The 14,892-nt window shown below is 30.1% G+C and overlaps 1 protein-coding gene across 3 annotated transcripts; it reads right to left on the minus strand.

Moving 5' to 3' along the window:
- Positions 1-5,185: 5,185 nt before the first annotated feature.
- Positions 5,186-11,209, minus strand: LOC106778607 (TMV resistance protein N). Of its 3 annotated transcripts, none has more exons than XM_014666580.2 (7): positions 11,071-11,209; positions 10,333-10,940; positions 9,137-10,235; positions 8,274-8,546; positions 6,820-7,740; positions 5,922-6,649; positions 5,186-5,477 (listed from the first exon to the last, which is right to left on the minus strand). In XM_014666580.2, exons 2-6 carry the CDS (start codon positions 10,896-10,898, stop codon positions 5,975-5,977), a joined length of 3,534 nt encoding a protein of 1,177 aa, XP_014522066.1. In that variant the 5' UTR covers positions 10,899-10,940; positions 11,071-11,209; the 3' UTR covers positions 5,186-5,477; positions 5,922-5,974. The 3 variants fall into 3 exon arrangements, with proteins under 3 accessions (XP_014522066.1, XP_014522065.1, XP_014522068.1); XM_014666579.2 differs by having other exon boundaries at positions 10,333-10,968; XM_014666582.2 differs by lacking the exon at positions 5,186-5,477 and having other exon boundaries at positions 6,169-6,419; positions 6,535-6,649; positions 10,333-11,209.
- Positions 11,210-14,892: the final 3,683 nt, after the last annotated feature.

Below are 14,892 nucleotides of genomic sequence, written 5' to 3' on the forward strand. Positions count from 1 at the left end.
TTTTTTTATTTTGTAATTTTTCTTTTTTTTTTATTCTTTATTTTTATAGTATTGAAAGCATGTGTAATAAATATTAAAGTGCAATAATGAAACAAACTTATAAATAAAATTACAAAAATAAGGAATGTGAGGATATAAAATTACATGAGGTTATATGCAATAAAAACTTGATAATCAAATAATACAAAAATAAATCATGAAATAAGACAAAAGTATAAGTTTAGAGAAAACCAGGGTGCATGCAACCCGAAGCCCTTTTCTTTTTGTTCCCTTAAGTTCTCTTCTTGAAATTGAATTTTCTCTTTCTCTTTTTTTTTTGTTCCCTTATGCTCTTTTCCCGAAGTTCAATCCTCTTCTCTTTTCCTTGTTTACAATGTGCATATTTTATATACACACATTTGTAATATTATTATATTATTATGATCTTGCGTTAATGGCGAATTAATTATCAATTAGCAAAATAGAGAAATAAACGGTCTTGAATCAAATTATAATAATTGTTAGAAAATTATCCATTAAAAGGAAATCATATTTTTCTTGAAACTGAATGCAGCAATCAATATATTATTTTTTAATTATTGCTTGTAATTATTGCCATAATGCTGATTCAAATTATTACCAAATAAACAAAATTTCAAAAATATTCTAAAGTAATCTGTCATGCATTAATATTAATGGCTTATGGGCATTTTTCCAAGAAAATCAAATCTTTTCCTTTTCATTTTTTCACGTGCACCCCCCTTTTTTCCTTCCTTCTTTATTCCTTTTTTTTCATTTTTTCTTTTTTTCCTTTTTTCTTTTATTTTTCCTTTTTTTTGTTTGCAATTATTTTTCTTTTCTTTTTTTTTTCTTTTTTTTTCTTTTTTTAAAAGACTAAACAAAATGGTAAAATAAAATAAAAATAAGATAAAAGTAAAAAAGACAAGTTCTATTATTTAGCCACCCGGACGAAATTGGGTGTTGACACTAGGGCGTCTCGAACGTCCGTCCGTGATCATAACAAGAACACCGACCGTACGGTAAGAGAATTTATATATATGACATCCCAAATTATATAAATATATACAATGTAGAATGACATTCATTATAATAAAAGAGAGCAGCTAAGAGGATGTAATTAGTATTAAACTTTTACAGTCATCCTAAAAATGAATTCTAACTTCACTATACATAATTCAAAGTATTTCAAAATAAGGAATACTTAAAATTTCTTCAAAAGATCTACAAATACTAAACTGGTCTACAGTAAAGTTCTCCAAAATAAAGTAAATATAAAATAGTACTCCTAAGAACTAGGTGGTATCCTCTTCTTCTAGGGCTTGCTCAAATGGGACATCATTTGCCTTTACTCACATCCAGTTTGGATGATCATTGCAAAAGGGAGAAAACAAACATACAAAACAACCAACAAACATGCAAGGGTAAGCTAGATTCTCAAAAATATACATGTTAATACATGTTAATGCAATTTAATCTAACATATACAATTATAGTCACATACGCAAGTAATTAGCACATTGTAACAGATCATAAACTAGACATGACTCGTCCAGACTTAGAATGAACATCGAGCTATGGCGGGTTGTGCACTTGTGGTGGCCTCTACTGCTTTGCAAAGCCATTGCTATGGGTTACACCCTACCACACACATAAGTGTAAGTCCGTTATCACTCGCCTTGGGTCATACTGGAAGCACCCAAGAGTAGGACCTCCTACTACTCTCACCATATGACTAATTCTTCTCTAAATTGAGATTGAAAAAGTCATTAGAGTGTTAGGATAACCCTCAAGACTAAGCTTCCTATATTCATTCTAAACACTACAAAGATCTCACCTAGAGATCTTACATTTAAACCACCACCAACAATCTTGAAATCATGTTTAATTCTTTCTCAAGTCATACTTTCAAGCCACACAATTCCAATATATAACATACATGTATAGTAGCTAAAAGTTTAATTCCATACCAAAATTAATAATTTTAATACCTATATATCATAATATAATATTACATATAACTTAATCCTATTAAGTTTCTATAAAAAAAAATATAATAAATATATAAATATATAAATATAAATATAAATATATATAAATATATATATATATATATATATATATATATATATATATATATATATATATATATATATATATATATATATATATATATATATATATATATTATATCAATATCATATACTGACATTATATAATATATGTATTTATATATATATTTTAAAGAAAGAACTTAACAAAGCTAAAACAACTATTTCTTTGTTCACATCTATAATATCATGAAAATCTCTCAAACAACTCCATGCAGGGAATAAAGCCTAGGTTCCCACCATTTTTCTCACTCACGCAAACACCAAACTAATACAACAGTAAAATACTTTGTGTAAAATCCTTTCCTCCCCACGCTCACAGATGCAATCTCCATCTCCACTGCAATACTTAAGACTATCACTTTTAACTCTCTCCACCAAAACTCAACTCCCACACACGTTCACACTTTCCTTCCTAACTATCCCTTCCACTACTACAGCAAGACCCATGCCCATACAACACTCTCCACTCCTTTCCACTTTACTTCCAACATTCTCCTACAATCCAAAACCTTAAAACTATCTACCTGCATCTTCTGTTCTATCCTAAAATTTACAACTTCCAATATATAAAACTTTTTCTCTTACAACTTAGAACCCATACATACGACCCATAAAACTATGCACGGTACTCCTCTCCTGATTTTCATTGTAACCACTAAAACTCAACCTCATTGTTTCCACACTCTCTTCCTTTCATCATTCTAAAATCCCACATATAATTCTTACAGTAAACAAAGCATACCCCTCTCTACTCACGCTCCAATCATAAAATCTCTTCCTTTTAACAAGGCACGACCCACCAAATTTTTCCTAAAAAAAATTAAAACCATTCAAAACTAACAATTTAACATATTAAGCCCCTGTTACATGCGCCTAAACCAAAAAGAAAAGAAACTTATCATATTCCAGTCAAATCACAAACATCAATTATCAGTTCCATAATTTAAACAGTCAAGAAACACATAATTTATCATACAAAATACTAAAATTAACTCAACCAATGTCACAATACCACAACACGGTCTACACAATATTTTGTTCTACAAATTTCAATTTAAAGAAAAGAAGGACCTAGCTCCCCTTACCTGTGGGTTGCGCTGAATAGTATACCCAAAGTGCTCTAACAGCGACCCACACGGCAGTATGCTCACCGACCCTACAGATCACCAAATAAGTGATAGAATGTAGCTCTTAGAGCTAGAATATACCGAAAATGAAAAGGAAAACGTACAAGGCACATGCAGCCAGTAAAACTAAAAACCCTAGGTCCTAGACAGTGAAAAAGAAAGGGAAAAAGGCTTACCGGGTACGAACAAGAAAACTGTTCGATTCAAAGGATAACTCTTGGCACCGCGAACGTTCAGATACCTTTAGGTTACAACTCAAACGGTTCAGTGTTGGAAGATTTTAGAGAAAAGGCAGAACACCTTCTTAGGGAGAAAATAACTTTATCTAAAGAGAGAAATAAAAGAGCAGAAATGGGAAAGTCTGATTCTTTGAGGGGGGACCCCTTCCTAAGGTCTTGGGTGTTTAGTGTATAGGCTGACTGCCCCAACATAGGCCCAATGGCCTTATTATTTTTCAGACCCTATAACACTAGAAAATAGTATTTTAGGATTGGTAGTAGTTTAAAAATAATGAGACTAGGTTATTTTAATATTAAATAGTTATTTATAAGTAGTTTTGTTATGAAAGAGTTTCATTATTTTAAAACATATCATTTCTCTAAAAATCATTTTTCTAGAGTTCTTTGTCTTCTGTTAGTGTTCTAATTCTTGAGTCATCTCTTTGACGATTAAGAAGTGTTTAATTGACCACGACGACAAGGTCTACATTCCTATCCGATCAGTTTATGCAATAGAACAAGTAAGTTTCAATTTCTTTTTACTCTTTGCTCTTTAATCGAGTCAATGCATGGAAGTTTTCATTGCATGTGTCTTATGTTGTTCTTTGAGCTTTTTAGGTTAATATAAGGTACTAAAGACTAAAGACTTTTTCCTTTTTCAATTTGTTAATTTGTAAGTATTTTTAAAAATTTCTTATACGAAAAGTAATCGAAATATTATTAGAATATTGTATTATCGGTGTAAGATAAAAAAAAAATAAACTAGTTTTACTTAATTTTTTTCACAGACGAGTTTTAATTATAAATAGAATGTCGTCAATGATCTATATTTTATAAGAATGACTTAATTTTTAGAGTGTTATAATATACTATTATAAGAGTCTCTTTGACTTGAGAATTATGAATTTGTTGTGTTTTTTTCTGTACGTATATAATTATTTAAATTTACATTATAGACAGCTAGAAATTTCTAGTTGAATTTAGACATTATTTTTTGAAATTGTGTGTATATTTAAGTTAAATTATTATTATGTGTTTGAGAAAATAAAGGAAAAGATGGAGCGTGGAATACGGAATAATCTGCTGTCGATGTTAAGAAATGTCTCCAACAGTGACTTCAATGTTAAAGTCGGATACTATGAGCTCTTATTGTAATGAAATTAAATTATATTTTATTTAATAAGAAAGCTGCATTGGTAGTAAAATAACAAAATTACGTTTTCATAAAATGTTAAAATTGAAAAAAGTAAAATTTTTCAAATTCCATTCATGTATATAATGTTGAATATATAAGTTATAATGATTACTTTGAAATATAACAATTATAAATTACTTATTTACATCTTTTAGCAAAAAATATTATTATTTAATTATAATTTAAGATATTTGAAAATAATTAATTTTTTATCAAAAATTTTAGAACTTCTACTTTTTGATAGATTAAAATTTTAACTTATATTTAAAAAAAATATTTGTTGATTTAAATTACATAAAAATTAAAAAAAAAAATACCACAACAAACATTAACAGTAATGTAATAATTAAAATAAATACTTAATATCATGGTTCAATATTTTAAATGCTTAAATGTTAACATTCTACTATAAACACAAAAAATTATGTGAATATATATTAAAGATGATATAAAATTATTAAGAAAAAGATATTTTAGTAAAAGAAATAAATAATAACTAAAATAACTTACAGGCTAAAACCCCTGTATATATGTTCTTTCACATTAACTCAATAGATATTTCTGTTACTAAAAAATTTAATGAAATAAACTAATTACTAACTTATTTTGTTTCAGTAAACATACCTTTAATCTATCGTAGTTAAATAAAGAGGGAAGAGGAATATCTAAATGACGTGTAGATTTCGTTACTTACATCACTAACAAAGCTAGTAATAAATTAAAATGAAAGAATCCACTTACTCAACAAAAAAATTAAACATTTACATGCACAAACTTACTTTCACCTCCGACATCTTTGGAAGACTGGTTTTAGTGTTTCAAGAATCTGTTATAAAATGAAAAAGAAATATTAAACGAAATAAGTTATGATATTTTAATAAGTATTTAATATACCAATACATAAAATTAAGTTAAATATATACTTATATATAAATATGAAAGGATGTCTTTGTCAACAAATTTTACTGCACAACCATTACATTAAGTATATTATTTAAAGAATGAAATCCAGAAAGATCTATGCACACAGATTTTTATGTTTAAGTCAATAAAAGCGAAAAAAAATATAAAGGAGCAAAAGAATTAACAGTGCATTATATTAGAATGTCAATGTATTTGCTAATGAAGTTTCAAAACATTATGCTAATTTAGTCTTAGATTCACTAAATTATGTATTGATAGATTATAAGTTTAAATATATTTTTTTGTGCAAATAAGAATATTTGATGAATAATTAATTATGAATAATTGTTTGAGAGAATATCATTACCATATGTCCGGAAAGATGTGTGAGCTTCCATTTTCATATCTCTGAGAAACAACTTAAAGACCCGCATTGGAGAGATTATTTTCTTTCACCTTTGCGTCAATATTCTCAACTTCCTCTTCCTCTGTGACATACCAATTGTAAGGAAGCTGGATTTTCGGCCCTGAACCAGTGTTGCTTTTTTCTACATACTCAAAGTCCACATGATCATGATTTAATTTGGAAAATTTTATGTATCTCTGCCCTTTACTGTCACTTATATCTTGTTTGAGTATAGGTCTCATCCCCCATTCTTCGATCACAACATTTGGTTGCGCTTTAAATGTGATATGCGCCCCTGTTTTTACAAAATGACAGTGTTCTCGACTGATGTAAATTATCCAAATATGTAAAGATCCATAGGTTTGATCTCTCCTCGAATTAAGTCGCATATCAAAGCACTCTTCTGTGTATTCACTTTCAAAAGAAAGATAAAGTGGAGAGCACTCTTCTGTGTATTCACTTTCAAAAGAAAGATAAAGTGAAGATGAAGAAAATGAAGAGTGATAAGGAAGATATCCACCAAGTCGCTTAAATATAACAAAAAAACCAAAGCCAATCCAGTTGTCATTCATACCACATCGAAGTATCCTTATAATTGAATTCCGTAAGAATGTTTCACCGAAGATAGGTCGAAATCCCATATCCCAAGGAAGAACAAGGTCAAAGCCACACCGAAAATTACAGGGTTCCTATCAACATAAGAAAATCACAAAATAGTTTTATTACAATCAATTTGTACTACAATTTAATTGGCTGATAATAAAAAGTATTTTTTACAATTAATCTCTAAAAATATTTCTAATAATGAATTAGGCAAATGTTAGCCAAAGACAAAAAGAGAAGGTTGTAGAATGTGAACCTTAATTAAGTGGAAGAAGCCTTCAAGTCCGACGAACTCAAGTCTATCATGAGACACATTGGAACTATTCAAAAGATAAAAGCCTGATCTATGATCACGAGATCCAGATACCGTTTTAAAATACTTCCCCCCTGATTTATCTCCTTCGATTGGAAGGTCAGGCAAAGATTTAAGATTAGGACAATGAGACAAGTTTAAATATGCTAGACAATGAAGCTGACTGAAGGAATCAGGTATTGAAACAAATTTGTTTCCCTCTAGATTCAGTCTTTCTAAACATCTCAATTCTCCAATAGTATCAGGTACTTCTTTTAGATTGCAATAACTTATGTCCAGAAAAATCAAGGATACCAAATGGGACGAAAAAGCTTGTCTTAGTATCGGATTCGTACGGTCAAGGTATTCCAAATGGGACATATAACTTTGTCCTGGTATCGGATCCATACGGTTAAAAGAACCGTATAAATCTAGAGTTTGAAGAGATACCAAGAAATTGATATCATATGGTATACTGACAAGCTCTTCGCATTTTCTTAAACTCAAGAAAGTAAGACTTGAAAGGACTCCAATAGACTCATGAATAGTGGATAAACTTGTACATGCATCCATGTCAAGGTACTCAAGATGTGTTGCCCTTGTAAAATCTGGGGTGCTTTCAAGTTTAGAACAACCCGAGAGATGTAGAACTCTCAGAGAACTCATGTTGCCTACATAGCCAAAGTCAATGGAAACTAGATTGCAACAATTTCGTAAATTCAAGAAAGCAAGCTTCTTAAGAAGCCCAATCGATGAATGGACATAAGATAAACTTGTACATCCAGAAAGATCTAGCCTTTCAAGTTTTATGATTCTGGAAAAATCTGGAGTCTCACTCAGGTACTTGGAGTTGCTTAAATCAATCCTTTTCAAGTTGGGACAGCTCTGTGAGAAAGAAAGTAAACAATCACCTATTATCATATAATCCTAAAACTTCAATTTCATTATTTCTTTTTCAGTTTGGTATGCTTTCAGAATTAAAGACATATAGGTAGATGAAAAACAAAGTTTCATTTTAGTTCATTAGGTGAAAAATAAATAAATTAGAATGTCATACAAAAGGATACTGATGATAGTTACTCAAATTAATAAAACTTTTACAATTACTATCATAATAATTAAATAGTAGAGAAAATTACACCCAAAATAATCCAATAATATTAAAAAAATTTAACTTTTAACTAAATGTTTATTCGAATTATAATTTCAAAATTATTACCACAATATTCAAGCAAATTTTAAGTAATTTATATTCAATTTTTTAAAATTTCAAATTATGATATCATTATAGAAGTAAAAAGAAAATGACCAAAATGTATTGCCGCTTCTTGACACGCCCGCAGAGATATTTGCTCTTTCCTCTTTCCGTAGTTTCTTTAAATTGACATAAAAAGGAAAAGGAAAAGTGATTGTAGTACCTTGCGGCCTTCCCAAAAATGTGTGATGTGACTATTAGGCATATTCAATTCCACAATATCAGAGGCTGTAAAGTACGGAGGGAGAGAAGCAAAAGGATAATCATGCCACAATAGATATTGCAGTCTGTCTGAAAGAAACTCAAGCCTTCCTGAAACTCTTGTGTGATATAATATCAGTAATGTAAGCCCCTTCATTCTTGACAATCCGTCAACAATACACTCTGACATTTCTTCTTTTTTATTTAAAACTATGGCTTTCACCTTCTCTGTTCCCTAAACAATAGAGAATAAACATGTCAAGAAACACATAATTGAATCATTTTAATCGTTAGAACACGAAATGTTTTTATAGAAAAGGAAAATAGTGAAGTCTTAATTGAAAATTCAAAACTTCACTTTCCTATTACTTTAAAATGGGCATTCCGCCCAAACCAACCTATCCTATCACGAATGGGTGACTCAATTCAATCTGATTCATTTATTAGTTAGTTAAAAAAATTTCAACTTGATTCGATCTATCATATATTGGTGGGTTAAATATGTTGGTTTACTACTGTTTCAATCCAGACGAATTGGATTTAAATGAATCGAATTGAAATTTAATCACATAAAAAGAAAAAATCATTTTTTTCAACCCAACTCAAACTCTTGATGGGCCAAATTGACCCGCAGATTATAACCCATGACAATTCTAAAAAAAATCTATTGATACAAAAGTATGAATACTAGCAATAATAATTGGTTATTTAATGGGAAGAAAACGATCTAAAGAAAATAATCTTAGTCTAAATGGAATAACCAATAAATGTTGCTAGATATTACAAATAAAATGACTCACTAAGTTTGGAAATGTAACTTGTTACCGTTTCTGCTCTCAAGGCATGCAAGAAGTTTTTATGAAGCCATATTCTACTCCATGATCCTGGTTCCTCCGGAGATTGGTCCCGAACCATTTTCTTTCCTAATTCTTGTAACAATTCATGCATATGAATTTCTTCATCGCTAATAGTGATGAGTGATTTCTCAATAAGTCTTGAAATTCCAATGTGAGGGTATAACCCACAACATTCTAGAATTCGCTTAACATAGTCCACCCTCTCCCCTTTAAAGAAACAAGCAATGTGTAAAAATATTTGTTTTTCCTCACGTTGTAGTCCCTCAACACTTATTTCTAGTACATTCATAATTTTGTCATCTGGACTATCTTCCAATCTATTCAACACATCACTCCATTCATCAGCATCTCGAGTACACAAGAAAGAACCCAACACTTTAATTGCCAGTGGAAGACATTGGGCATATTTGAGTACTTCAGGAATCAACGCCGCACAATTACTGCTTTGATCTTCACATTTGAAAGCCTTTCTACAGAATAATTCACGAGCATCCGCATCGTTCAATAATGGAAGCTTGTGTATCAACACATCACCCTCATAAGCTTTCAGAATATGCTCATCTGTGGTTGTAATAACCATCCTACTTCCCTTCAAAAGCAATTTAGGTTTTATGGCCAAATTTTCCAATTGCTCTAATTCATCAACATTGTCCAGAACTACGAGTACCTTTATGCTGTGTAGCCTATTTTCTACAATCCCTGATATTTCAATAGGATTACTCATATCTATGTTTTCACGTAAAGTTTGATGAATAATTTGCTTTTGAACAGCAGTATGGCCACCATCTCTATAAAGTTTGCTCACATCCTCAATGAAACAAGAAGCATCAAACCTATGAGAGATTTTGTCAAATAGGACAGCTGCATGAGTAGTCTTTCCTATTCCATTCATTCCCCAAATTCCTAAAACTTGAACATCATCACTGTTTGACCTTAATCTTAATTTGTCTTCTAATTCTTGTACGCGTGGTTGTATCCCAATAAGGTCATTCACAAACCATGAAAACTTATGACGTAATTTTTTAATTACTGCTTGAACAATGCTTTGAATCTGTTCAAACTCTGGCCTGCAAGAGAAGGAAAAAATAGAGCACTCAACCATTACTTAAATTGTCATGTTATGAATCTAGGACAATAAAGCAAATGACTGTAATTGATACTTACTTGTCCCTCACATCCCAACCAGCTGAATTGGCCAAATCCGTCATAGCCCTCTCCCATCCACGAACCTTGTCCCGATCTTTTTGGAATTTGCATCTGTGTGAAACGAAGTCATTCTCGTATACCCCATTCTGATGTCTTACATGAGATGGATCTACATCATAGAAAATGGGGAAAACAATTTGGCTTGATTGTTGTTTGCAAAAAGCTATAGCGGTCATTTCGTCTAAACACCAAGTGGAAGAAGCATAATTTTTGGAAAAGACAATGATAGAAAGGCGTGAAAGTTGAATTGCTTGTAGAAGCTGTGGGGAAATGGATTCTCCTTTCTGTAGACTGTGGTCATCTTTGAAGACGAAAATGCCCTTTCGGAGGAGATGAGAGCAGAGATGATCAACGAAAGAGTTGCGGGTGTCAGGACCTCTGAAACTGATAAACACATCGTATCTGTAGTCTTGGTTATGGATGGTGTCCGAGGAGGAGTCGTATGAAGAAGAAGAAGAGGAAGTGGATCCCGATGATCGACTACCAAAGCGGTCCCAAAACCACTTAAGCCCTGATTTCAGCATCTATGAATTATACGCTACAACTGGTAGTGTTTATTCCTTCAACTTCACACCATACACAGCGGAAGAACAACTATTAATAAAAAGTGTAGATTTGATTTGTTGAAAAGATGTAGAAGGTGGAAATCATATCTCGTGTGATAGAATTAAAGTGTGGAGCTGAACTATAACTGACCTGCGCAGTAGCTATTGCTTTGAACATGACACAAGAACAACCAAGATTCTTGATGGTCTTGCGTACGCAGTGAGAGAAGAACAACCAAGAACCAAGACGGGTTTGGGTTTTTGAAGATAGCAGCACAATATGACTTTTCCATTTTATTTCAGAGGAGCTTCGCTCGGTCAACTTCACCTATTTATTTTGATTTTTAGATGCTCTTCATTCTTTAATTAAAAAAAAAAAAAAAACTATAAAACTACTGGATGATTTGTTTATATATAAACTTTCTCATTTGTAATTTGGGAACACACAATTCATATTTTATAAAACTCTACTCGATGATGCAAAAACTTAAAAAAGGAAGAAAAAAAAAGGAATTTTACTCATCTTCGAGATCATCATCCTTTTCAAATTTTTGTGTAAGTTTTTTCTATTCTTGCTAATTTGCATTTCTCGTTATTACTTTCAGAATTATATTTGAATTTTTCACACTGTCATCGATTTCTTTTCATCTCTTCAGTGTTAAACATCTTATAATTGCCTTTTATTTCTAGTTTTACAATTTATAATCTAAACGCGTTTTTCCAATTAACTTTGTTTAAGAAAACGACTTTTCTTAATCAAATCTATAAAACAAATAAACTAAAAGATGTGATAACATTAATATTTTATTAAGTGGTTACTTCCTGAGAAAGTTCACGGCATGTCTTTGTAACAGGGGCAACCAGAAATTTTTTCCCACCCAACTGACTTTGACCAAAAGATTTCCCACTGTACTCTCTAGGAAACTCTTCACTTTTCTCTCTCCAGACTCAAAAGCTGGTCAGAATTGGTTCTAGAATATTGAATCTCTTTTTAAAACAAACAAAAAATTTATGACTAACAAAGAAAACTAAAAGAAATACCAAATGAAGAAACACGTTATTTTAAAATTAATTTTTGTTAAATAATTAGTAGGCTTAAATGCGTACTTTGTCCCTATGTTAGAGGTAATTTTCACTTTAGTATCCAATTTTAAAAGTGTAGACATTTGGTCTCTATATTTTCAAATGTATATCAATTTGGTCCTATCCATTTAACGGTGTTAAAATAGAAAACATTGAATTTACTGTACATAGTATGAGGTGTGCAAGAAATGATCATGTGTCCTCTAGTTGATTTGAAATGAGTTGATGTGGCAACCACCACTTTAAGATTGTCTCCCATCTTCCTCTATGCAAGGGACGCAACAGTAAAAAAATTAAAAATAAAAAGATAGAAGGGATTGAAGTTCCCTCTTATAGCAGCTCAAATCTTGATGAACTGCTCGATGACGGCGCACAACCACGAATGATCATAGCTACATATTCATACAATCCGAATGGTCAAGTCAAGTGGTCGGTCATTGCATGTATTATATGTTCGATCATTGCCTGAAATGTATGCTTGGTTATTGTATGCTTGAAATGCTTGGTTGAATATGTATTTGTTTAATTTGTATGATTAATTAAATTACACTAACTTACCCTTCTTTTCTGTCTTGTCATGTTTGTCTGTTCGATTTTTCCTTTACAATGATCATCTATGGATGTGAGCAGTGGGAGAGGAGTTTCCTTCTAAAACAAGTACTGGAAGGAGAAGATTTACCTTTTTAGTATAAGACCGTTTAGTCTTGTACCTAGGTTCGTACTAGCATAGTAATTTTGTAAAGTTTTTAATTAGCGGGTTACTTTAGGATAATTGTAAGATAATTTTCGTAAGTAATTGTTCTATCTTATTATTATATGATGTCTCATTAAATGTAGTTTCATATTATAATTTTTGGATGTTACAATTTTAACAGAAAAAATTTTTGTATATTTATATAGTTTTATATCAATAAGAAACCATTAAAGAAAAAAAAATTAATAAATTTTTTATCTGTACAATAATGCTAATCTTGTGCTCTTATTTTTAATCAAACTTCCACTTGATACCTGCAATGCATACATTGTTCCTTCCCTTTTCCATGTAATTTCATAGATTAAGATTTATTAAAATGAATGAGTGTTGTTGTGGCTATTCTAATTGAATAGAAGTAACCATAGATTTGAGTGGTTGTATGTGATTTCTATAGGAAAATAAAGACCACAAGAAATATATATTCCATTATATTATTTATTTAATTTGATATTTTGTGCAGCAGTCGTTTTAATCAACTCTTCGATGTTAAAGATGTAATAATATAATTATTTTAAGATTTAATTGTCCATTAACTCTTAAAAAGTATAAATTTTTTTGACTTATATTAAACTAACCACATTAATTTCAATCTATGCAAGAGTCAAAAATTCTTATATTTTTTAAGAGTTAAAGGACAATTAAATCTTAAAATAATTATATTATCACATATTTAATTGATTAAAATTATCTAATTAAATAAATAATATAAGATTTTAATATGTTATTAATTTTTTTTAATAATATTTTGATAATAAAATATGTGTTATTATTTTATTGATATGTTTAAATTTATTTTAAAAAAAAAATATTTAAAACGAATCAATCACAAACTACATGTGTTAAAGTTAAAAATTGTTAAATTTTTTCCCATATTGTTATTATGCGTGGGTGATAAATTTTATTATGAAATAAATTAAAACTATTTATTACTGATTTTAGTAGGAAAATCAAATCATATATATATATATAATATATATATATATATATATATATATATATATATATATATATATATATATATAAATTAACCCTCCATTAATGATGTACAATTACTATTTATATAACCACGTTGGGTAATGTCATCTTATTTGTTTACGTAAACTTAACGTTTCGGTAATATTATTATGCTAATGTTTGAAACTATTTTGAATTAGAGAAAAAGCTACAGCAACACTCAAAAAGGCAAGTTATAGATAATATTCAAAGTTAAAAGGGAAAATCACCTGAAAAAAAACAAAAAGTGAACGAGTATTATATTTATGAACAAAATAAAATTATTGAAAGACTTACTTGGATTATATTACTCATCGCATCACGATTATGATTAATTAATTATTTCTTCATTTTGTTTTACATCTAAAATAAAATTCACAGTGATAAAATATATATTGTAACATCTTATTTAAATACTATAAATACTATTAAAAAACTATAAGAAGATAAATAAAGTAGAATAATTAAACTCAAAAAATATTGATATCTATAAAGTTATTAAAAAATAAGTATAAATCTAACCTTTATATATAAAGAGAAATAAGAGTAATATTTACATAAGGTCTTTCAAAATAAAACTAAAGTAGCTAATTATTTTATTTAACTACACATTTGAGTCATCACCTCTTAGAGTCTATTCCACCTATTCCAATGAGACATCACACTAATTATTGTAAAAAGAACCAAACATACACAAACAATCAAATAAAAAAACACACAAAGGATAAACTAATGTAAAAAGAAACAAACACAAAATATTAACATTCATCATACACCACATTTAATATAAAGCTAAACAAACATCCTAAGTATACCATGAACCTAGACCCGATCATCCGGATAAAGTATGAATGTCGAGTTATGGCAAGTCATGCCCTTGTGGTCGCTTCTACTGCTTTGTAGAGCCATTGCCAATGGGTTTCACCCCTACTGCACTCACATGGTTAGTATGTTTTGCGTCTTAGGCCACAACATAACACCTAAACTAGGACCTTGATGGAGGTTGCTTTGATGATGCTTCTTCAACAAGAGATGCTCTTCAAGGTGTGTTGATGAAGCTCTTCAAAGGATGGACTCCATGTGAGATGATGAATGTTGCGGAAGCTTTTCAAGATGAAGAGATGTGGTTGATGGTGTTGGATG

The sequence above is a fragment of the Vigna radiata genome, unplaced genomic scaffold, assembly GCF_000741045.1.
Source record: "Vigna radiata var. radiata cultivar VC1973A unplaced genomic scaffold, Vradiata_ver6 scaffold_23, whole genome shotgun sequence".
Lineage (NCBI taxonomy): Eukaryota > Viridiplantae > Streptophyta > Magnoliopsida > Fabales > Fabaceae > Vigna > Vigna radiata.

Bases quoted from the DNA above. Each gene is read 5' to 3' on its own strand.
- LOC106778607 (XM_014666580.2), bottom strand. From the start codon at position 10,898: ATGCTGAAATCAGGGCTTAAGTGGTTTTGGGACCGCTTTGGTAGTCGA. The intron at 10,236-10,332 runs GTAAGTATCAAT...CTTCTCTTGCAG, and splicing joins GGTTGGGATGTGAGGGACAA to GCCAGAGTTTGAACAGATTC. The intron at 8,547-9,136 runs GTAACAAGTTAC...TCTATTGTTTAG, and splicing joins ATGCCTTGAGAGCAGAAACG to GGAACAGAGAAGGTGAAAGC.